At 45.1% G+C, this 24,517-nt stretch overlaps 1 protein-coding gene across 1 annotated transcript in view; it reads right to left on the bottom strand.

Moving 5' to 3' along the window:
- Positions 1-24,517, bottom strand: part of myo16 (myosin XVI) — a gene marked incomplete at both ends in the record, with an annotated part of 120,000 nt that overhangs the window by 77,612 nt on the left and 17,871 nt on the right. Inside the window, 3 exon segments of the mRNA XM_083776781.1 lie at positions 947-1,055; positions 11,491-11,634; positions 13,331-13,401. Coding sequence (XP_083632907.1) covers positions 947-1,055; positions 11,491-11,634; positions 13,331-13,401 — 324 coding nt within the window.

Below are 24,517 nucleotides of genomic sequence, written 5' to 3'. Positions count from 1 at the left end.
TAACTGGTAACTGTCACACTCTCACATTAGGCCAATGTCTCCTACATGAGGAAATGGAAAGTGTACTTTCAAGTAATTTGACTTTGATTTGAATTTTGCTTTGAATTTTTTCTCCCCCTGCAGGGGTGATGATGGCCAATGAGCAGCTTGCCCTACTGAAGCAGCCAGTTAATTGCTATACGCAGTACATGGAGAACGGAATGGCAAAAGCTAAACTGATCTGCCCTTTCTCCCCTCTCCGTCTCTCTCTCTCCTCTCCATCTCTCTCACTCTGTCTCCCTGTCTCTCTCCTCTCCATCTCTCTCACTCTGTCTCCCTGTCTCTCTCCTCTCCATCTCTCTCACTCTGTCTCCATCTCTCTCTCCTCTCTATTTCTCTCTCTTTCTCCATGTCTCTCTCCTCTCCATCTCTCTCCTCTTTATCCCTCTCACTCTGTCTCCATCTCTCTCCCCTCTCACTCTGTCTCCCCTCTCACTCTGTCTCCATCTCTCTCCCCTCTCACTCCGTCTCCATCTCTCTCACTCCCTCTCCCTCTCCCTCCCTCCCTCTCTCTCTCTCTCCCTCTCCCTCTCCCTCTCCCTCTCCCTCTCCCTCTCCCTCTCCCTCTCCCTCTCCCTCTCCCTCTCTCTCTCTCTCTCTCTCTCTCTCTCTCTCTCTCTCTCTCTCCCCCTCTCTCTCTCCCCCTCTCTCTCTCCCCCTCTCTCTCCCCCTCTCCCCCCCTCTCTCTCTCTCTCCCTCTCTCTCCCTCTCTCTCTCTCTCTCCCCCTCTCTCCCTCTCTCTCTCAGCAGCAAACCTCCTGACAACGGGGTTGGTCCACCGTTAGCCGACCGGCAACCAAAAGAACATGTCTCAAACATTACCATGTATTACACCACCATTATGACACGACACGACACAGTATGACACAACACAACACAAGTGACCTGCAGCGTGTCATGAGTTTACCGTTTTCCTCCAGGTGTTTTCGGAGGATGTAGCTGGTCTCCGTCCCCTCAGAGGCGTAGTCCAGGGGGATGTTTCCGTTGACGTCCTGCAGCAGAACATTAACCCCAGCCTGGTAGACATCGGAGGGAGGGAGGGGGTGGAGGAGAGAGAAAACAACATTGAGTCCCGGGCTGCTACGGCCATTCATTCATCAGAGCGGTCAATCGATGATTGAGTGGGCCCAATTATCAGAGCCTCCCAGATTGCGAGTGCCAACGAGAGAGGCCGAGGCGTTAACAGGCAAAATGGACTGAATTAAGCAACTCATTATATAAAGGCCCCAGGGGGGGGGGTTGTTGTACCGTGGATGGGTGGGTGGATGGGTCATTGATCAGACTTTGGGGATCAGTGTGTATACAACACGCGCCATGTGACAAGATTAATGTGTGTGGAAGAGAGTCCCGCCAACGCGGGCCTTCTGTTTTGGTGTGAGATAACATGAAGGAGGCATGCACCTTCCCTCGGGCGCTTTGAAAGACCGCCGCTCACAATAATACCATTGTGATTGATCACCTCTCGGCTGCATTTGTGTATTATTATTATTAGGAACACGGCAAGCAGAAGAGCAGCTACAATATAGAACAGGGGGTGCATGGGCAACTTCGAAGATGGAGAGAGGGCCACTATATATTTCCACGCTCACTCCAAGAGGAGCCACATTGCATATAACTGTCGTAGCAAAAAATAGCAGATCTACAAGCTCAAAACACGTGTTTCTCTGTATTCGAATTGAAATCCTGAATATTTCTCTGCTATTTTTGAATTGGAATCCTGAAAAGTATCATTTAAATACAAATACATTGGACATAGAAAACACGACAATGTTAATACAGTAATACTACGCTACTCATTTAGATTTGGGTCATGTTCAGTATTACGATATTAACATGTGGGCCACATTGAGTGAAGGTGGGGGCCTTCATGTGGCCCCCGGGGCTGCCAGTTGCCCATGTATACGATATAGAATATACACACATGTTCCGGAAAACACGTTTACCGTATAATAATAATAATGATAATGAATTGCATTGTATAGAGCTTTTCCAAGTGCTCAAAGCACTTTACAATGGTTCATTAATTCATACATTGGGAGGTGAAGCGGCGAACAGTCGACGCCAGCGTCCTCACTTCCCACACCGACGGTGGCGAGCTCACATCGATCGACTCATTGGAGGCAACGTAGGGTTCAGTGTCTTGCCCAAGGACACTTCCACATGTGGACAGGAGGAGGAGCCGGGATTCGAACCGCCGACCCACAGGGGTCATTGGACGACCTGCTCTACCTCCTGAGCCACAGCCGCCCTTATACCTTATACAGCCCTGTATTGCTACACTTCTCCGTCTCCCTCCATTTCTATCACCCTCTCCTCGGGGGCTGAGATGCTAAAACCAACACATATCCTTTACAAGTGGCCATTGTCAAGCGTCCAGCCATAAACCGTGGGCCCGCGTCGTTTGACTAAACAACAAAAGACAAGGCTGTAACGACCGTATACCGCTGCTGGTGAACGGGGGGCCCGATAAGAGGGGACAGGGGACTTTAAGTGTGGATCCTTATTGAATATTTACAGCTAATGGAATTCTAACGCCACAGTCCAAGTGCGACAGAGAGAGATTTATGAGCCAGACCTCGGACGGACAGAAGAGAGGGAGGGAGGGGAAAGTGAAGAACGGAGGGACCGGCTGACAAAGCATCCCACAAAAACGGTTCGTTAAAATGAATCACCAAATCTACAGTCACAAGGACACACACATGCACGCACGCACACACACTCACAGTATTGTTCAAAGATTTTTTTATTTTTTTAATACCTTTTGTGTCAGGGGGTGGTTTTCAAGTAGGACCCAAATACAAGGCGGTTGGGATCTAAAAGGAACTCTTTATTCAAAAAAGGTTTGCAGGAGCTCAACACTAGCTAGCCTCGGTACCAGGCCTTCATTTTTGTTGGTGCAAAAATTGAAAGCCTGGAGGAACGCATTGGCCGCTCTGGTCTAAAAGTGGGAGCCAACCCTTCCGGGTGGGCGTCGCTCCAAATGATGTGACGTAGCGCTGCACTAGGGGGGAGAGGAGGGGCCGGGGGTGACGGACAGATCGATGAGATCCAATCAGGGCGTGCGCAAATCTGAGCCGCGACCCGCCCCTCTAGACCAGAAACCTAACACGTTAGCTCAGGCTAAACACTAGCAAACAGAACTGGAACTCGGGATGCAATACAATAAATAATCCAACAAAGAACACAAGCTAACACAGGGCTTAAATAGATTAACAGGACACAGGTGAACTCAAATCAAATCAACACAAGGATTGGCTGGGGGAAAACAAGACACAGGTGAAACAAAGGACCAAAAATCAGGGAAGGTGAGACAAGGCAGGAAACAACTACAAAGGAAGACAGGAAACACAGAAGCATCACTTCAAAATAAGATTCAAGAACACCATAGCATTATATCCTTTAGCATGGAATCGCAAATACAGTGTGATAAAGGCAGAACGCGGCTGAATGCACACCCACATGAAAGAAGTGGTTATAGCGAGGGCAGACATTGTACCTACCTCCCCATCTGGGAGCTGTTCGCACTCCCTTATCAGGGTTAATTACGGGTTAATGAAAGTAATAATTAACATTACCCATCGGCAGCTGCTTTGTGTCAATTCATGAGCCAAAAAAAATCTATTAATAAACCTACCACAACAATAAGTATAACACAAATATAAAGTAGGTACCAGTTTACAGTTTACTGTTATGTGGCTTATTTCTACCCTATAATGTTTTCAGACACATATTTTAGCGTGATGATTAAGTTGAAACCGAGTAATACACTGTCTGGATGTTATCTTGAATGGGAATAAAAACTGAGGATTTCTGTAATCAGTAGCAGCTGTGCTGCACGGATGCACCGATATGGGGAATTAAACGGGTGAGCTTCATTTTTATTGGATTTTATCGATGTGTATCGCTACACTTCATCACGCAGCACGTTTTTGTTTTAATAAATAAATAAAACAATCGTTTTTATGGACTTTTGATATAAAAACACACAGAAATGAGAATTTTCCCATTTTGTTGGCATCTATTGTTAGGTATGCCCATATGATGACCACGGATATGGTCTAAAAGTGTGAAAAACGTCTTTTTCATTTCACTACGCCTTTAACTCTGTTTTTCCTCAAAAATGTGTCACATTGGCCCACACATGCCCATATAGCACTCTCAGATGTCAAAGCATGCCTCATATGCACCCACATGCTTTAATTGTAGGCTAATAAATTGAAAATATGCCGAACAAATGTGGTAAAACATTTTCTGAATTGTGCCAAGCATGCCTCACAACATTTGATAATAACCGGTTCAGATACAAAAGCATAATTAAAGTGTGGGGTGTATGTGGTTGCCGAAAGGGAACCCCGACGCTAAAGCCTGGCCCTTCCATCCATCTGGAGAGATTCATCACTTGTCTATGAAACACTGATGATGGATATTAAAGAGACGACACCGACCGACCCGTGGCTGGGCGCGCCGTGAGGGGTTAACAAGCTGACCCCTGACCTCAGACACGCTCTCAGACGCTCTACATGTATATATAGTGTGTGATGGATCTGTCTCGGTCACTGTGCTGACAGCAATCTGTTAATGCTGCGGTTCATAAGAGGTGTTTGTTGAAACCACAGAAGAAATCGATGAGAGCAATGACGACCATGTGGCCGTATACTTGGGAGGGTCGCCCCCCCGGGGGAGGGCATTTAGAGGCACCAATTCGGTGGAGAGAGAGCCGTCACAGCACACTGGATGTCCTAACCCAATGCTTGATGAATGACCACAGAACGGACTTTCACCACTTCTTCACAAATACAAACTATGACTAACATGTTAGGAAGGGACTAGTGGACAAGAGATCCAGTATAAGTCATTTTACAAAATTGGTTGCATGCTGAAAATAGACGATCTACAAGCTTGCGACGCGTTGTGAGCTTGTGTAAAAAAAAAAAGGTGTAAAATCAGTCATTACGACGGCATCAAGGCCCGCCAAAACACATTTCAGTCGACTAAATCAACCGTAGATATAGTCGACTAAAATCTCATGACATTTTAGTCGACTAAAACTAGACTAAAACTAACACATTCCAGGTGACTAAAACTGAAATGAAAGCTATTCAAGAGACTATATGACAAAATGTGTCGCCAAAAACAACACCGATATCAGCACGGCCATAGCGGGACACAGCTCCAGAACCTATACCAAAGCTGCATCCATCCATGTTGTTCAGGGGATGAGCCCAGGACACTTTTAATACCCATACATGGATTCAACTATGTGTGAAGTGAAGTGTAGTAAATGAATTCAACTAGAGTGTAGCCAGCGGGCTCTCCGTTTTAATCATTGGACTTCAAAGGACTTGGAAGTTTTCGAACGAGCGCTGAAAAGTGGGTCAAGCTACATCCGTGCATATACTCCCGATGGGCTCTGAGCAGTTAACACATTCTGGGCGGGAACACCCTTTTGGTGTTTTTAAAGCATTGTGTTATGCTTTAGCTGTTGAAAAATAGCAGATCTACAAGCTCATAGCGCGCCACCTGAGTGGCGCGCTACGAGCTTGTAGGTCTGCTATTTTTGAAAAATGGTGAAAATGTGGCGCAAATCTTTGAATATATATTCTTTCACATCGAACGTTTGGAACTCAAATCTTTGCTTCTGGAGGGTCTCTGGAACAGGATATTTTCAGATGGGGTTTGGCGGCCAAATATATATCATTTTGGGGGTCCTTGACATGAAAATGTTGGAGAACGATATAGAAACATAGGAACCGTCGTCAGGTCTAAATGGATTAAGATAGGAAATTAATGTTTTGTATCAGAGATTGCCTAGTGAGGTTTGCGGCGCTCCCTTTCCCTATCCGACATCTTCCACACAGAGAGAGAAGACGACATTTAGGGTCAACATCTGGCAGAGGACTGCAGTATGACTGAGCATTCAGAACTCAAGCGTGGGTTCATTTGTGGTGTGGGCACGCACACACACACACACACACGCACGCACGCACGCACGCACGCACGCACGCACGCACGCACGCACGCACGCACGCACGCACGCACGCACGCACGCACGCACGCACGCACGCACGCACGCACGCACACGTGCCATGAGACAGCCTGTCGCCTCCACTTAACCACTGAGCCACGAAATTGCCACAAACACATTTTTAAACGATTTAGAAAATAGACATTCTACAAGGGTGTTATAAGGTTACATATTGCGAGCTTGTAGATTGATTGTCAAATATTTTATTCTAGCCTAACGACATGCCCAAAATTGGGTGCTTAAAGGTACACTTCACCAGTTATGCAAATAAATATATATATATACAGTATGTCTATATATGCCTCCCTGCTTGAGACTCAGCATCAATGGGTTGGATTGGGGGTCAATGTGTTAATGACGTTTAGAAGATTTAGAACACTTTCTTGGGGTCTTTATGATGTGTAATATGTGGTTTTAGACATTTTAGCAGTGTCCAAGATGTCACATACAGACACTTGGCTCACTTCCTTCCTGGACTACAATTCCCACAATGCTTTGGTGCACTGCTCCACCTTGTGGATAGGGGGAGGGCTGCCTTACATGTCTGAGACAACATGTAGTGCAGGAATTAAGTGAGACCAGTGTCTGTATGCGACATCATGGACATGGCTAAAATCTAAAATATCTAAAACCACATATTACACACATAAAAACCCCAGGTGATGTTCTAAATCTTCTAAACGTCATTAACATATTATTATTTTTGCAAAAAGGGTGAAGTGTCCCTTTAAGTTCCCACACAAAAAAATAAACAAAGCTAGGAGATACCAGAAGAGATATGGGACAACTCAACTCTGCAAGTCATTAATTAATCACTTAGCAAATTCCTGCCTGGCCAAAAGGAAAGGACAATTTGCTAAGTGATTAACCAGACAGTGGCCTTGTGGTTAGAGTGTCCGCCCTGTAACTGGGAGGTTGGGGGTTCGATTCCCGGCCGGGTCATACCAAAGACTGTAAAAATGGGACCCAATGCCTCCCTGCTTGAGACTCAGCATCAATGGGTTGGACTGGGGGTCAAATCAACAACATGGAGCGCTCCCAAGAGATGGGTGAAATGTGGAGAACAAATTTCACTGCGGTAACGTGTGTGACAAATCGTACGACTTTGGCTTTGGCAATTAGGAATGGCTTGCTTGAAAAATAAATGGGTTGTGATCATGGCTGTCTGTGCTGGGTTGTGGCTTTGAACAGAAAGCCAGCTCAAATGTCACACATGGATCCGATCGAGGCATGGTTGGGTTTAAGTATTGTAAGGGTGTAAGTATTAACCCTTTTACTGCTGCCATTTATTGAGAAATTAGGACCTAATTCATGCCAGCATTTTTTTAATTTGAGCTCTTATTTTGAAAAGCCACATTTTGCCTCAACCGGAAGTGAGCTTATCCCTGCCAGCTTTACGTTGCCAAGACAACCTTTGTTTACATGATCGAATCAATGCCGGTACATTTTAGCCATCCACAACGTCGGCTCGTGCCGTCAAAGAAACGCTGTTTTGACCAAAAATGCCATCTGGGACAAGGAATAGGAGATACAGGCGATTGAAAGAAACGGATAGAATGGATTCTTATGGTGACGGTGAATTAATATGAACGATCCAGTGCAGTGCTAACAACACTGCTAGCTAACCGGCTAACGTGAGTAGCATTATGGCTTGATCAATCATATGCACTATAAAAGTGCAATTGCCGAAGGGCTTCGGCAATGGCAGCAAGCGTTAATATCAAATTAATGCTTCAATTGCCGAAGGGCTTCGGCAATGGCAGGAAGACGGTTAAGATACTCATAAACCAGTCACTGTTGTCCTTGGCCCTGATCATATGTTGAAACCAATAGGACGAAAAAGGAAAGGTAATTGTGTTCCTTAAATAAATCCATGTTTTCATTTGAGGTCTGGTGTAGTTATTTTCCCCGGGCAGCTTCCACAGGAATAAAAACTCACCAAAACCACTGTACCATTTCTGATTTTTTTCCTCTGCAACGAAGAGTTCACTGCATCTCACCAGAATCCCCGATCATGGACAGTAAATCCTGCCGGGGGCAAGACGAGGGACATTATAACCAAAACCCGATCTGGGAATGGGGCTACATTTGGAAATAGAGTTGGGAATGGGGGGTGTTGTTTGGAGACGACTTACTCTAGCTGGTTGTGGGCGAGAGCTAGGAGAATTATGATTGGAGCTAACACAAACACAGAGAGACTATACGCACCAAAGGGCTTTCATTTCCTTAGTAGAAAGAAAAAAGACAACAATGTGAAATCAAGGGCAGAAACAGGATGACAACAACAAAGTGAAAAAGAGGTGGACGAAACTCGTGTTGACGAGTTCTCTGTCATCATCTGTGCCAATCAAAGACAAGACTGTCAGTCGGGCTCAACTGACAAGACGTGCTGTTCAAGCTCTCAGTAAAATGTAGACCCAGCAAATTCGGAGGGGTAAAAATCTTCCACTTTAAGAGACCTGATAAAAGAGAGAACAGAACAGAAGGTTGTCTGGGCACTTGCCCTGGTGGAAGAGATGGGTGTTTAAATAAAAGGCCTGACGTCGAAATTTAAAAAGAATGTCATGACAGTTTTCTGTATCAGTGGTGCTCAATATTTCATGTCAAGGACCCCACAAACTATATGTAATATGCCTCCGCCGACCCCCATCTGAAAATATGTTGTTCCAGGGACCTCCCCAGAAGCAAAGATTTTAGTTAAAATGTTCACTATGTAATAATATATATATATTCAAGATTTGAGGCACATTTTCACGATTTTGAGCTTGTAGATCTGCTATTTTTCAATAGCTAAATAATAACATGATGCTTTAAAACACCAAAAGGGGTCTGAACGGGAGAACAAAATGGGAAACGCGACGTCATACTGGAGCTATTATGTACCCAGGCAGCCATGAGGCACGGCAGGCAGTGCCTTGAGCCCTGTTCCTTTCACAAACCTATCCTCCTTTGCTGCTTGCTCATGCCAGGAACAGCAGCATATACTGTACTGTACAGTGTACCGTACAGCGTCTGAAAACGCCACGCGTGTGTGTGTGTGTGTGTCGCAGTGCACTCCGAGACACACACTTTATCTTCTTTGCCCCCACTAGTGTGTTTTCCGTGCTGGCCCGGTTGTGTTGTTGTTCGTTTCTCCGTGAATGTCGTGTGTTTCCGCTGTCCGTGTATATTCTCGGGCCATCGTATCACGGAAAGGGAAACCACAGAGCTATAGGTTGAGAACGCAGGGTTATATATATATATATATATATATATATAGTAGTATATATATGAGAGTTGTTAACTCTGTTGGCTTACTGGCCTGTAGTGTGAGTAGCAGTCTATACTCACAGCCAACACGCACGCACGCATGCACGCACGCAGAAGAGGATATCTACTGTACTCAAAGAGAGCAATTAGTATCAAAACACATTCAAGGCTGTCCAATTTTTGCATTTTGCTAGAGGGAAGCCATGGACAATATTGATTTGATGTTGGGTGCATGGAGTGAGCTGGCAAACAATACTTGAACTATATCCACTATTCCTCACACTCTCTCCTTCATCCATCTATCCATCAATTTCCCTCCTCCAGAAGGGGCTCAAGTCTGTGTAAATGTGACCTCATTAGCTAGAAACTGGGTCTGCTGTTCTCTGTTGAATGGCAGACGTTTAGTTTTAGTGCCTTCCAGGGTGCAGTATTCTCTCTCCTCCTCCCTCCCTCCCTCCCTCCCTCCCTCCCTCCCTCCCTCCCTCCCTCCCTCCCTCCCTCCCTCCCTCTCTCTCCCTCTCTCCCTCTCTCCCTCCCTCCCTCTCCCTCTCCCCCTCTCTCTCCATCCCCCAGCAGAGCACTGCCTGCCATGTCTAATATGACTGTTTGGCATCTCTTTATCACGCCCTGCGTGTATCTTTGATTTGTTTGGGGAAATGAAATGTTGCGCACACACACACTCACACCTGGCAGCCCTTCAATCATATCTCAGTGTCTCGGGTTTGCATCCACGCCCTGCCTGCATACAGTCTTAATACACCGACCGGACCCAATCCATCCCCTGTTGTCAGGACAGCCAACCCTCCCAGGGTCTAATCAACAGAACCAGAGCAAAGCCCAGCCCAGCCCACTGCTCAGTGAGGCTTACATTACATACTGGATGTGTCCTCCCCCTACAGCTGGCCTTAACACTAGCACGTCGGAGCGGTCTTTCTGACCGATTTTGAAGTGGATTTTCTTTGCCCATGAAGTCTTGAGAAAGTTCCCCTTGCATGACTTTTTCTAACTATTCGATTTAAATCATCTCTGTTTTTTTTTCATCTGAAATGTTTTGTAAATATTTTAGGCATACTTATACCTATTATATCTGCTCTTTTTCGCCCAAATGACCGCCGTCACCCTTTCTCCCCCGCAAGCAGTGAAGTTCACACCTCCCTCCCGGCTGACAGGCATTGTTCAAGCTAATGGGTCATTTGCATTCCAACTACTTCCACATGTAGGCAAACTTACATTACGAATGTACTCACTGTAACATCAACATGTAGACTAAATGTTGTTTTAGAGGTTATATTTGTTTGCAGAAATGCCAAATTTCACGCTTGTATCACCAAGTGAAAGGTTCTCTCACAATATGGCTGTTAGCCGCTGTACTACAATGTCTGGTGGTGATGATAAAAATAAATAAATGATCCAGATTTTTTGAAGTTGGAATGTGACATTTAAATGAGACAATGGCAAGTCGTCAACCCCCCCCGCCGCGGGGGGAGAGGTGTGAAGAGATGCAGGGAGAGAGTAGCCAATGGAATTGCACGAAAAACACGGTCATCTTGACCGCTAAGCAGTCAGATTAGTAGTGAGTTTATTTCAGACATGCTAGTGTTAATTGCTGTCACTATACTGTGGACCTAATCAGTGAGTACTTTTTTCCACCGCTGGCATTATGGACACGTCGTGGACGTGTGTACCAGTGTTGATTTCCTCGACTAAAACTAAGACGAATAATGTTCGTCGACTACCTTTTTCCACTGACGAAAACTAAATGGAAACTAAATTAAAACTAAGCTATGACGACTAAAACTAAGACAAAATATACTGACAATTGTCAACAAATAAAAGCTAGACTAAAATGTTAGGAAGGGACTAGTGGACAAGAGATCCGGTATAAGTCATTTTACAATTAGTTGCATGCTATTTTCAGCATAAATAAACTAGAACTGGACGTAGGTTAAATCAGTCACTCAGATGATAACCTCTGTCCGGACAGTGGAGAGCCATCTCCTCTCCTGGGGAAACTTACCTGGCTTAAAAGGAATAAAACAGCCTACTTGACCAGGTGTGACTGCTTAAATCAGTCACCCTCCCTCTCACAATTATGTTCGACCAAAACAACTGTAGATTTAGTCGACTGCCCAAACCAACACTGGCGCGTGTCGTGTACAGTATGGTGCGTTTCTCACCAGCAGCAGCAGGAGGGCCACGTCGGCGTGGTCACACGCACACGCCACGTGCAGCGCCGTCCACAGGTCCTCGTCCTGCAGGTTGACGTTCAGGCCTCGCTCCGTCAGGAGCTCCGCTGCAAACACGTTGTCGTGGCGAGCACACTACGGGGACGGAAAAGAGGCACATGGTTGGTGTTTCAACCCCACTATTATGGACCAGTAGTTTCCCCCAAACGTTTTCATGTCAAGGACCCACAAATTGACACTCATTATAAGCCTGCAGAACCCCATTTGAAGATATATGCCAGGGACCCCCATAAGCGAAGATTTGTACGGCTCTAGCAGTGATTCTCAACCCGTTTAATCTCCCTTTTCATAATAATAATAATAATGGATTGTATTTTTAAAGCGCTTTTCTATATGCACTATGTGCCTACTCAAAGCGCTTACAATGGTCCATTAATTCATACATTGGGAGGTGAAACGGTGAACAGTCAACCCCAGTGTCCTCACTTCCCACATTCACACACCAATGGTGGCAAGGTGGGGCTCAGTGTCTTGCCCAAGGGCACTTTGACATGTGGACAGGAGGAGCCAGGAATCGAACCACCGACCCCTGGATCATTGGACGACCTGCTCTATACCTCCTGAGCCACAGCCGCCCTTTTGGGTCATATAGGCTAAAAGGTTTTTGGGAACCACTGCACTATGGGATGGAAGAAGCACGGGCTGGGAGTTCTGGGAGGATTTGGGGGGTCCTCCCATGAGATAAACATTTTATCAAATGGGATGTCCGTGGCCTAATGCATATTAATATCAAACTGGGGATCCTTGAAATGAAAAACTTTGAGAAGCACTGCTTTAAAAGGCTGCGCGCGTGTAAAATGTAAAATGTACAGCACGTACGGCTCCAAGAATTAAGTTTTAATATCGTCGCCACAGGGGGTTGCAGGGCTTGTGCAAGAAAGCGCAAGAATGTTCAACGTGCTGTAATGCAGTACGACTCCCAGAGGGTACATAACATATTATAACTTCTCTTCATTAATTGACCCAGCGGTGGCTTGACTCAGAGGGGGAGCAATTGGGAGGATATAAGTGTCTAGCTCAGGGCCACGTAACCACATTATGAACCCTATTCTGGGCATGCGATAATATAGGCAAACATTGTGCGATAATAGGTGAAGAGATTTGAAGAGGACCATGTATTGTATAGACCCCTGGGGGACGACGTATACAGTACACAGGGTCGTACAGTGACACACGAAGCCCGGGGGATCCCAGAGCCATCTAATAGAAGAGTTACGATATTGAGGGGGCGGAAACAGAGCGCTCGAGCGCTGTTCATGCGGCCTGAACTGAGACAAGCTGGAGTTGGGAATACATTGTTTTCAACGAGGGCGGCGCAAATAAGAGCAACATGTGCAACATGACAACTATTTTAAAGTATTGTACAGTAACAACTCAAGTCTCGTTAATGTTTATGTTGTACTATTACTGCAAGACAATCAAAATTAAAGGGATTTAAGATCATTAAAGCTGGGCTGTTGCCCGAGTCCAATGCATTTCTGCCTACTTCCGGTCCAGGACTTGTCCCTATTTGTTGTCCCCATTCTCAATAGAAGTCTATAGGAGAGCCGCCATTGGACTGGCACCCCATGAAGTGAACGCAGTTTGCGTAACTGTCTATATCTAAGGCTCTGGGGGAGCCAAGGCTCTGCTCTACAGCCTCCTGAGCTACTGCCACCCTAAATACCCATGTTAGGAGCTCGTAAACATGTACTGTACATGAGGAAAAGGTTGTGTGTGTGCGTGTGTGTGTGTGTGTGTGTGTGTGCGTGTGTGTGTGTGTAACTCTCACCAGGTGTAGCAGTGACCCTCCAGAAGAGATGGGTGTGTTGGAGTCGACGCCCTCCTTCAGGAGACGCAACACTGGAACACAACCACAAGGACAAGTGGGTCATTCATACGCTAAGCCTTGTGTGCATATGTTTGACAGAACAACAGGGTGCCCAGGGCATGGATGGACGCGCACACACACACACACACACACACACACACACCATCGATCACAGACGGTCACAAATCCGCTGTGAGTGTTGTGCCCTCCGAGTGTCCTTGAAGAGTGTGTGTGTGTGTGTGTGTGTGTGTGTGTGTGTGTGTGTGTGTGTGTGTGTGTGTGTGTGTGTGTGTGTGTGTGTGTGCGCGCGCGCCCGTGCGCTTCCTGTTCCAGTAGCCAGCAGTGGATGGTATACACACATGGCTCTGCTCACTTCACATCACCCCCACCAATCACACACTGACACAGATCTGCAGGAACAAAAAGTACTTTACCGAGAAAGACACGCACACACACGCGCGCGCACGCACGCACGGACGCAATAAGTTGGTAATAATTTATAGAGCTACAGATGAAGTTGTGGTATAGCACTTGGATTCATACAAATACTCCATTACCATTACAAATTCAATAATTTATAGAATCTATACTGGGCTTGTGCAAAAAGAGAGGGAGGGAAGGAGAGAGAGAGAGAGAGAGAGAGAGAGAGAGAGAGAGAGGGGGGGGATGTGATGGAATACACTAGAGGGAAGTGAAGCAGAGTAATGGCACCAGCACTGATACAGCACTTGATGATGGATAGAGCTGGAAGACCCTGTGTACCAGCAACAGTGTCTCTCACACACACACACACACACACACACACACACACACACACACACACACACACACACACACACACACTCTCTCTCTCAAGCACAGTGCAGGGCTACGAGGACAGAGAAACCATGGTAATTACCACTGTGGTACAGTTCAGCATGCAGTGAAATCCACCGTGTTCATTTAACTGCGAGAGTGTTAAAAATAATCACATAAGGTACACTTGGTGAAGACCCCATGGGGATGTTTGACTTAAGTGGTCACCATCTGGCTAGATGTGTTTAATGAGCCCCCCACACCCCCTCTCTCTCTCTCTCTCTCTCTCTCTCTGCAGATGTGACTTACATAAGTTACATTCATGATTGGAACGAATAGTCTGATACAGGTCAAGATAAGCTTAAATTTGTATAGCGCTTATCCAAGTGCTCAAAGCACTTTACAATGGTTCATTCATTCATACATTGGGAGGTGAAGCGGCGAACAGTCGACGCCAGCGTCTTCATTTCCCACATTCACACAACGACGGTGGCGAGCTCACACCGACCGACTCATTGGAGGCAATGTAGGTTTAGTGTCTTGCTCAAGGACATGTGGACAGGAGGAGGAGGAGTCGGGATTCGAACCGCTGATTGGACGACCTGCTCTACCTCCTGAGCCACAGCCGCCCTGGGTACACAATGTAGCATAAAATTGTCTACATGCGTATATCCTGTGTACTCATCTCCTCTCGCACACACTACACTCTCAGTATGGCCCTCGGCACTTAATGGGTCTTAAATAGTTGAGGAGAGACAAAGTGGGCAACCTCAGGGTCACTCAACACAATTATCTCCTCAACTCAGGAACTCCAGGACTGTAAACCAGCAATTAAGACCAATTAAGAGTTCAACGGTGTTACCAGGGCATACATAAATAATATACAAACTCAACATCATCTGGCAGCTCAAACTAGCGAATGCAAAACATAAATAAATGATCGGAATACTGTACCGAGGCAGAGAGTCCAGACGTGTAAATCCATAAGACAGAAGTGGTGTAAAGTAGCTAAGAACATTAATTTACTTAAGTACTGTGCTTACTGCTTGAGTACAATTTGGAGGTATTTGTACTTTACTTGAGTATTTCCAAGTTCCAGTACTTTTACTTCTACTCCCACTACATCTCAGATCCAAATCTCTAATCCTAACATTGGACTTTTAATCCACTACATGTATTTGAAAACTTTAGTCACCAGTTACATTGTGAGCTTGGAGATCTGCTATTTTCAAAAGGTTTTTTTATACATTTGAAAACTTGCGAAATGGGACATTCTGCATAACGAGTTTTTACTTTTGCTACATTAAGTACATTTTGATGCCAAAGTACTTTTGTACTTTCACTCAAGTAAATGTTGAAATCTGGGACTTTTACTTGTAACGCAGTATTTCTATGTACATCGCAGTATTGATACTTTTACTTAAATGAGAAATGCAAGTACTTTTTCCACCTCTGGAATTCAAACAGCAGCTAGGGGGAGTGGTTTAGACCAGTGGTTCCCAAAGTGGGGTCTGGGGACCCCTAGGGGTCCTTGAGAGAGTTCCAGGGGGGGGGGGGGGGTACTCTCACCTAATGATAATTAGGAACCAAATGGACCCTTATGGGTCTGTGTATCTCTATGAGAGTGTACAAATGAAGCCAAATATACATTGGGGTCTCAAGAGATAGAAATGCTATTAAATGGGGGTCCATAGCCAAATTCAGGTCAAACCTGGGGGGTCCCCTTGAAATGAAAATGGTTGAAAATCACTGCTAGAGCCGTAAAAACATTGTCTTATGGGGGTCCTTGGGGGGGTTCTGCAGGCTAATGAGTATCATTTTGGGGGTCCTCGACATGAAAAGGTTTGGGAACCCTTGGTTTATTAGCCTCGGTACCAGGCTTTAATTTTTGTTGGTGCAAAAATTGAAAGCCTGGAGGAACGCATTGGCCGCTCTGGTCTAAAAGTGGGAGTCAACCCTTCCGGGTGGGCGTCGCTCCAAATGATGTGACGTAGCGCTGCACTAGGGGGGAGAGTAGGGGCTGGGGGTGACGGACAGATCGATGAGATCCAATCAGGGTGTGCGCAAATCTCAGCCGCGACCCGCCCCTCTAGACCAGAAACCTAACACGTTAGCTCAGGCTATTGGTTTATAGACGCCCGTCGGTCTGTCTGAGCACTCATCCGTTAGTGCCGGTTGGCATTATATAGGCTAGCCACAAACTGTCACTGAAGTGGACAGAAGGACCCGCCTGTGTTTTTTATGGGACATTATTGAGCATGACTAAAGGGAGGTCGAAGGTCAAGTGCTATGTATTGACCCTCGGGGGCAATAAAAACACAAAGAAGTGTGTCCGAGCAATACTGCCAATACGGGATCAATAGTGCTGCTGTTGTTGTTGTTGTAGCCTATTGATACATGCTCTATGTATCTCTGGACCAATGATATGAATGAATGAATTGCTTTATTTGTCATTTTTTTTTCCAGGTGCACACATACACATACATTTCAAAGGAAGCACGCACGCACACACACTAACAGAAAAAAACGAAATTACGATGTGCTGAGTGCACGGGCCGCAGCAAACATGGGTCGCGCCGCCACAAATGTAAAGACATTCTTTGCAATATGGACCCATAAGGGGTTAAATGAACACGTGGGATTTTGCCGTTATGTGTCAACACAATAAATTATAAAATAATAGCTTAGATTTATATAGCGCTTTGCTAGGTACCCAAAGTTGCTTTACATAAAAGAAAAGGTCCTATAATGAAGCAGCCTGGACATTAATGTTAATGTGAATTAATTAGTCTAGAGTATAAATCAATACAGTTATTTAACTCTAAACGGTGCGTCTGTCCCAGGAGTTGGCAATAATGAAGACATGTCGTCACTCATCAAGTCATAAAAAGTATCCCCACCGACGGTGGCGAGCTACCACGCAAGGCATCGACCGACTCATTGGAGGATCGGATTGCCAATCCTCCAAAGAAACCTGTTGAGTCAGGCATGCCCGAAGAAGGCTTCAGCGCCTCGGCAAAGTTTAATGGACTATTCAATTCAGTAGGGATAGAAAAAACGAAATAAATGAAGGGCTGAAGTAACCATCGAATTTTAAACTTGGTGTCACGTAATAATAGGCTACAAGTTCATCGCAGCAATTTGAGTTTGTAGATCTGATACTTTTGAAAATGTTTGCATGTTTCTGAAGAATGATAATAACATGCTCAAAAGAGGAATGACGCCAGATTCAAAGTGGTAGAACTCAAATTAAGTACTGTACATACATGCAAATTAAGTACAACATCGTACATGCAACTCTGCCCTCCATGCCCTCAGTGACCACTTACTTGACTAAATTACCTAAAACAAAGTGAGCAACACCCACAGCCACAATACCAGAGGGAGCGTGAACAATAATCTGGTGCCAGCCACTTTTAAACAAAAATGGGTAAATTCACCTTCCGCAGCACTGCTATTCAGGTGTGAAATGCCCTGCCCCCTTCCCTCAAAACAAGCAACTCACTGGCTTCCTTCAATTTAAACAGGCCTAAAAATTCACCTGACAGCAGGTCATCTTTATCCCTCCGACCTACATCCGCCCCCCAACCTGTACACAAATTCCATGGTTTTGAGATGTTTCAATCGTCGTCGTTTTAGATTTAGATTATTGACATGATATAATGTGAGTGCATGGGACCCGAATTGAAACAAGAGCGCAAGGTCTTTCTTCGGAAATCCTTTTGGGACAGAAAATAAATAAATGCCTGACTGCATACAGCTGTTTAAATAATGGTCACAGTCGTGGCACGACTGTCAAATGACTGTACAGTACGTTGGTTGAACGGTATAAGACCGTTTTCTGGCTATAGTACATTAGCACTGAGTATAGTATGTGCATAGAATGTGTGTGTTGTAATAGGTCTGTTATACTAATGGGGAAAGGGAGAGTGGGTGAAAGCACAGCTAGCTGTCATTTTGTGGTTTCCATAGCAACCAGATGAGGAACGGAGAGAGAGAGAGATTTCTGGCCACATCTTTCAGCACCCACAGCTATTTAGAGGCTTCAAACAAACCAACCAAAGACTTGACCATGAAGGCATGACATCATGGCTCTCATAGCATGTTCCAGGCAGCCAACCAATAGATGACCACGTAATATTAATCCTGGTCTGTTACCAAGTACCAACCAATAGATGACCACGTAATATTACCCCTGGTCTGTTACCGCTGCCAAACTGTAACCCAACCAAAACCCTAAAAAACCCTGATCTAGTCAATTACTAAACACTCAAGTGTACATAATTATGACCCAACAAATGACCTTCTGTCTACTGCATAGGCCTATAGCCAGTAGCCTCGGAAACCCAGGCGTTTTTATTTCCAGGGAGAAAAAAAAAAGTCTGGGGCCGAGTCCACTTAAATTCGGCATACAGTAGCGCAAACGTCTAATTAATTAGTCTCATGTTCTGCAGCTGTGTCTAGTTTCTCCCAGCGGATCCTGCTGGGAGCTAACCTGACGCTGCCAGATGAGGGCGGTATTGGGTAACCATGTTCCCCAACACAGCACTCATCTGGGATCTCTCAGGCAGTTGAGCTGACAAAAATCCGTTCCGTACCGGACCAATCAGCGTGAGCTAAGGGCGGGATATGTGCGAAACCGGATGTGAAACTATATAGACACGTCAATATGATTGGTTGTGTTTGCACGCCCACACGGTGATAGACAGACGGTCCCATCCAATCATCTACCAAGTATCTTGAAAAAAAGGAACAGCCCCGTCATCGAATTTGCTTCCGCGATCCCAGATCCCAATAAGCTGTGAAACAAATTTGTGTAGCAAGCTTCTTGGATCTGGCAGCGTCAGGTTAGCTGGGAGCTGCCTATGCCATAGAAAGCATAGGTGAGTTCCAGTCTAATAGCCAGTGATTCAGCCTAGCAGAATTTTGAATCTGTACATAGTCATCAGAGTTAGTGTCGAAGTGTCCGTGAGCAAGACACTGAACCCCTAATTGCTCCTGATGTGCTGTTTGGCGCCTTGCATGGTTTCCGCCGCCATCGGTGTATGAATGTGTGTGTGAATGGGTGAATTGATGCACAATCTATGTAAAGCGCCTTGGATAAAAACGCTATATAAATGCACCATTTACCATTTGAACATGGACACATACAGTACATGATTTTCACTAAAGGTGAAGAATAGAGCGTAGCATATTTTTTTAAAGCCTGGAATAAAGCCAACCAGGCTCCTGGTTATACTGTACATGAACATACAGTAACACGGTTAATTATGTTCAAAATTGGAAAATGCAAAAAGCTGAAGATACAAGACTGTTCACATACTTTAAGAATGAAGGACCTACTTCTCCCAAGAGCCATTGTAATGCTTATACCTTTCCAATCAAAACGTCGTTGTCAATATATATTGTAGTTTACTGGTTTAACGACAATTTGCATTTGTGTCTCCAGACTAAAGAAGTAGAAACACACTTGACATCTGCGGGAACATTTACATAGTAACGCAAGCTGCACCAATCAGAGACATCAACAACACTCTCCTGGGTGAAGAATGTGTCAAAAACCACCCCAAGAGAGCAGACAGTAAATCAGTAATACCTTTATAATATCGATTACTGTAGCTATATAGAATTTTTTATAAGTCACCGTTCCCATGTTCTCCATATCTCAGTGTCATTTTATCACAACTTGGATGATGATTGATTGATGATGATTGTTTATTTATTTCCGTGTCCTGCACACAATGTGCCCAACCCTCATAGGTTTATAAGACACCATTTCACAATTGCATTTACAGCATGTTTACATTACATAATTCATGCATTTACAGCATGTTTACATTACATAATTCATTATATTACAACTCAGATTTATACAGAGTACTCTGTCTTCTTTCCCAAGCTTGACAAATAAAATCTGGCACAACAAATCAGATTATTATTATCTCGCCCGGTATCATTGAGGATGCGCTAGGACGTCCACAGACGTCCTATGGACGCGTCGATTGGGACCCCTAGGACGTGTCGACACGTCCTACGGACTGAAACGGTTAATGAAGCATTCCTTCCATGACGGCAGTTTTTTCCATTTTCTTCATTTCGGTAGAAGCCATATTCTTTGTGTCTATGAAGCATGACTCAGTGCACGGTGCCTAGAAGCCATATTCTTTGTGTCTATGAAGCATGACTCAGTGCACGGTGCCTAGAAGCCATATTCTTTGTGTCTATGAAGCATGACTCAGTGCATGGTGCCTAGAAGCCATATTCTTTGTGTCTATGGGGCATGACTCAGTGCATGGTGCCTAGAAGCCATATTCTTTGTGTCTATGGGGCATGACTCAGTGCATGGTGCCTAGAAGCCATATTTATTTGTGTCTATGGGGCATGACTCAGTGCATGGTGCCTAGAAGCCATATTCTTTGTGTGAATAGGACACGAGCCAGTGCATTATAGCATGGGTCGTACAATAGGGCCCTGACAGTCTCACACTTAAATGCCTTTGTCTGGGCTCCTGTATCATCCATTCAGGGCCTCGTCTCACCTGGCTGGTCCATGTTTCTGAAATGAACTAGATTATTTATTTTACTGTATGTGATGTGGAACAGATTTCACAGATCTAGCCTCAGGGAGGAAAGATAAAAGCTGCAGCACTTTAATTTTTTTAAAGATTTGAGTGCTCTCTTCAACAAATCCAGCCCATGGTCTGAATAAAACGAAATAATTGCTCATTTGTGTGAACGGGAGATTGGAATGACCCCAAGGAATGCAGGGAAATTGATGTTTTTTAATCCACTTCCTGGGTCGGAGAGATTTGGGAGTAACGGCGTCATTTAGTACAGGCCTACTGCTCTTTAAGCTTCCCGCTGGGCATCTTAGACTTAATTGGAAACCTATTAAACATATAAGTAAAGGAATAAAGCATTAAATTAAATTTGAGTATCAAAATGTTACAAATTTACATCAGCTCTTTTTATTAACACTTTGACTTCTGAGTTGATTGCCCGAGTTAATTAATTGTAGAACACTTTCGTTGCGATTCGCGAGTGGCCAGAGTTATGTTTCCATTGTTTAATCCACGTTTTTAATCAGTTTTAAGTCATATGGGCATTCCACCGGACAGGATGGGATAAGAGGCGCGTCTTGACGACGTCATCGCAAAAAGGTCCGTCGCGCCGGCGCGCAAAGGGTTCTGGGAAATTGAGTCACTGTTGTTTACAAAAGCTACCTAGCAGCTCGCGGCCGCCCCACACGGGCTGTTGTTGTGGTCGGCACATTGGGATACTTTTCAACACTACAACAAGCGATTACACAGTTTTAAAGTGGATTTTCATGACAGGCAACTCAGCGGTCTGCGGTGCAGTGGCTGTTCAAAGGTAACTCTATACTAGGGCAGTCTAGGCTACTAGACCGCCGTAAATGTTCCGGCACCGATCCTGTTAATCTTATTACATCCTACTGTGCCCTTTAACAATATTCCATAAGGCAAAAAGACTACGTAGGAGTATACGGTGCAGTGACACATATCAACCTCCCTGGGCAGGGAGGGAGGGAGGGGGGGCTTCCGTCCTCTGATCACGGAAAGACGGTCGACAAGGACGGGCGTTCCCAGGAAAAGAAAGTATCGAAAAGGATGCCCGAGTGCCCTGCTGTGACGGCCTACTATAGTATCACCACTATTTCAATGATCTATTCATCTTCTATTCTCTCTCTCCAGTTATCATTTTTCTTCCGAGGGGGATTGGGCTGAGTGTCGCAGTGTGACATGTTTTCCTTCCACTGTGAACCACCCTCGGCGACTGGATCGATGCAGGGTGTTGGTGATGACCAACCGCTGGCTGTGACTGATAAATGAAAGCCAGCTAAATGTCTCGAGGGCCTGTAGTGAGCATGGACACTGCTACGGCTTACTACAGTAGCAGAGCGTAATGTCCAATGGCCAACCCGTGGAGGCCAGAGGGCTTTATCTATCTATAGCAGGTGCTTTCCAATCCAGACAGATAGTCTTCTCTTTAATTTATTTGGGGCGGACCAGAGTATATTAACCTATTTAGAACTGAGGCCAATTCTACAAAATGTCTTCTAAATCTGATCATTTCAGAAAAATCACACCTGTGTGATCTGAGTGGTGCAACTCCTCTCTCTCTCTCTCTCTCTCTCTCTCTCATTAGCAGGCAACAGTGCAGCACTATCTCTCTCTCTGTTTCTGGCACAACACTTTTGCCCCTACTGGTACTCTCTGAACATAGTAACATAGTCACATAATCACGGACATTGCTGTTCCTTGTTGCCACAACAAAGCATAACATAATGCTTAAAACACCAAAAGGGGGTTCCCGTCCTGAATGGGTTCATGAACATTACATTACAAATGCAGCGTAAATCCACCGGGTTCAGCAGAGATGCGAATTCCCATAGTCACCCGGACCATTGAACACTAACCAAAACTGAAAAAAACTGACAAGACATGAGAACAGACAGCATACAAAAACAATGCATTTCAAACACAGTAAAAGGAGAAAATGATGAGCCATATCGGGATAGTTTCCTTCGAAATGATATACACTGGAGACAGAGCTACAGCACAGGGAGTGCTCAATACAGTTCACATCTGATGGAGGGAAAAAAGAACAAACACTAGTCAACAAAGTAAAACATCCTCAGTGTTAACTCAAAGCGTCCATCTGTACTCTATCCGAGTTTAACCAACACTGTGGCAGCAAGAGAGAACAGATGCGTCTCTGTGAGACCTTGTGGGCCGACTGCAGGGTGGGTCTATATGTCGCGGATCAATACAAGGGGAGGACAGCTAGACTAGAGTGTGTGTGTGTGTGTGTGTGTGTGTGTGTGTGTACAGTCTCTTCCCTATATAGATGAGGACGGACATCGCCACCAGTCCCACATGTAATTACAACTCCTTCAAGTGTCAGGAAGGAGGACGTCTCTATCCCCAACACATGTAAACACAAGCAAACATAATAGCCTGCTCCCTATACTGTACGCACCAGTTTGGACTATGTATCATTATGCTAGCATTCGGTAGGAAAGTTAATATACAATATACAATCTGTAAAGTACAGTTTGTTAAAACGATAAAATGATGATTTCAGCAAATCCAACATCTCGTAATGTTCAGTCCCGAAAAGCAATGGGAAACGAATGCTATTGGCCGGAAGGGCAGTGGGGAAACGAATGCTATTGGCCGGAAGGGCAGCGAGGAAACGAATGCTATTGGCCGGAAGGGCAGCGAGGAAACGAATGCTATTGGCCGGAAGGGCAGCGAGGAAACGAATGCTATTGGCCGGAAGGGCAGCGAGGAAATGAATGCTATTGGGCGGAAGGGCAGTGAGGGCGGATCTTCACTCAGTTGAACCAGTAGTCGAAGCCTATACTTTATCATTACATTTAAAATTAATGGGACCTTAAATATATAATATCATATCACATCAGTATATATCATGGTAATTGAAGGCCAACTTTTCCTTTGTTAATATACGTGTTAAAATAGCTCTATAATAATCTGATACTCATTGCTATAGAGAGTGTTCAGTAACAGGGATCATCTCCCTGTCTCTCAACAGCATGGAGTGCACTAACTAAGCTGAACAGTGCAATGTTCAATGATTCAAATACTGCAAAGAAAATCCAAGGCCGAGATGATAACAGACAATAATGTGCTTGGGCCCAAAACTGTGCGGGATATCCTGAAAGAATGAGCTGTCTCCTCCCCCCCTCCCCCCCACGGTTGCAGCAGGTGAGCACCCCCTGTGTGCGTGCGTGTGTGCAATCCAACCCGTTCCGTATTGCTGGGAGCCAGTGTGGTCAACCCGAGTTGCATTAGCTACTTGCTACAGTAATATGGATATTAAGGTCACATTTTCAAGAAAAAGGCATGGAGTGCAATGAACACGAAGGCGATGCTAGAGGAAATGTCATCTCCCGCCGGTGTTCCAGACACTGTCTGATGCGCACCAAGGTGTGTGATAGTGTGTGTGATAAAATCTTAGCAGCCTGTGCACTCCCTGCAATGTTAAAGGCACATCATATTCTTTGTGTTATGACTGTGTGTCACAGATGTGTATACACACTCAAAATGCATTGCTCACTGAGCAGAAAGCTCAGCTGTCCAGTGACCACCATAATAATGTGTCTTGGACTAAGCCCCCGACCTCTCACACACCTAGAATCTACTAATCTAGTTTATATACTAGATTCTAGGTCATCCCTTGATGGTGTTCCAGGTGACCTAAATGATGTAGAGTTGGTAACCAAATGGACCCCGATAGATCTTTAACTCTCGAGAGCGTAACACCAAATGAAAACATCTGCATTACTCAACTTACAAGTCTACAAAGAAAG

Source organism: Protomyctophum parallelum, assembly GCF_964188405.1.
Source record: "Protomyctophum parallelum genome assembly, chromosome: 11".
Lineage (NCBI taxonomy): Eukaryota > Metazoa > Chordata > Actinopteri > Myctophiformes > Myctophidae > Protomyctophum > Protomyctophum parallelum.
The sequence above is the reverse complement of the archived record's forward strand: the minus strand, read 5'-3'. Positions and strand labels throughout refer to the sequence as shown.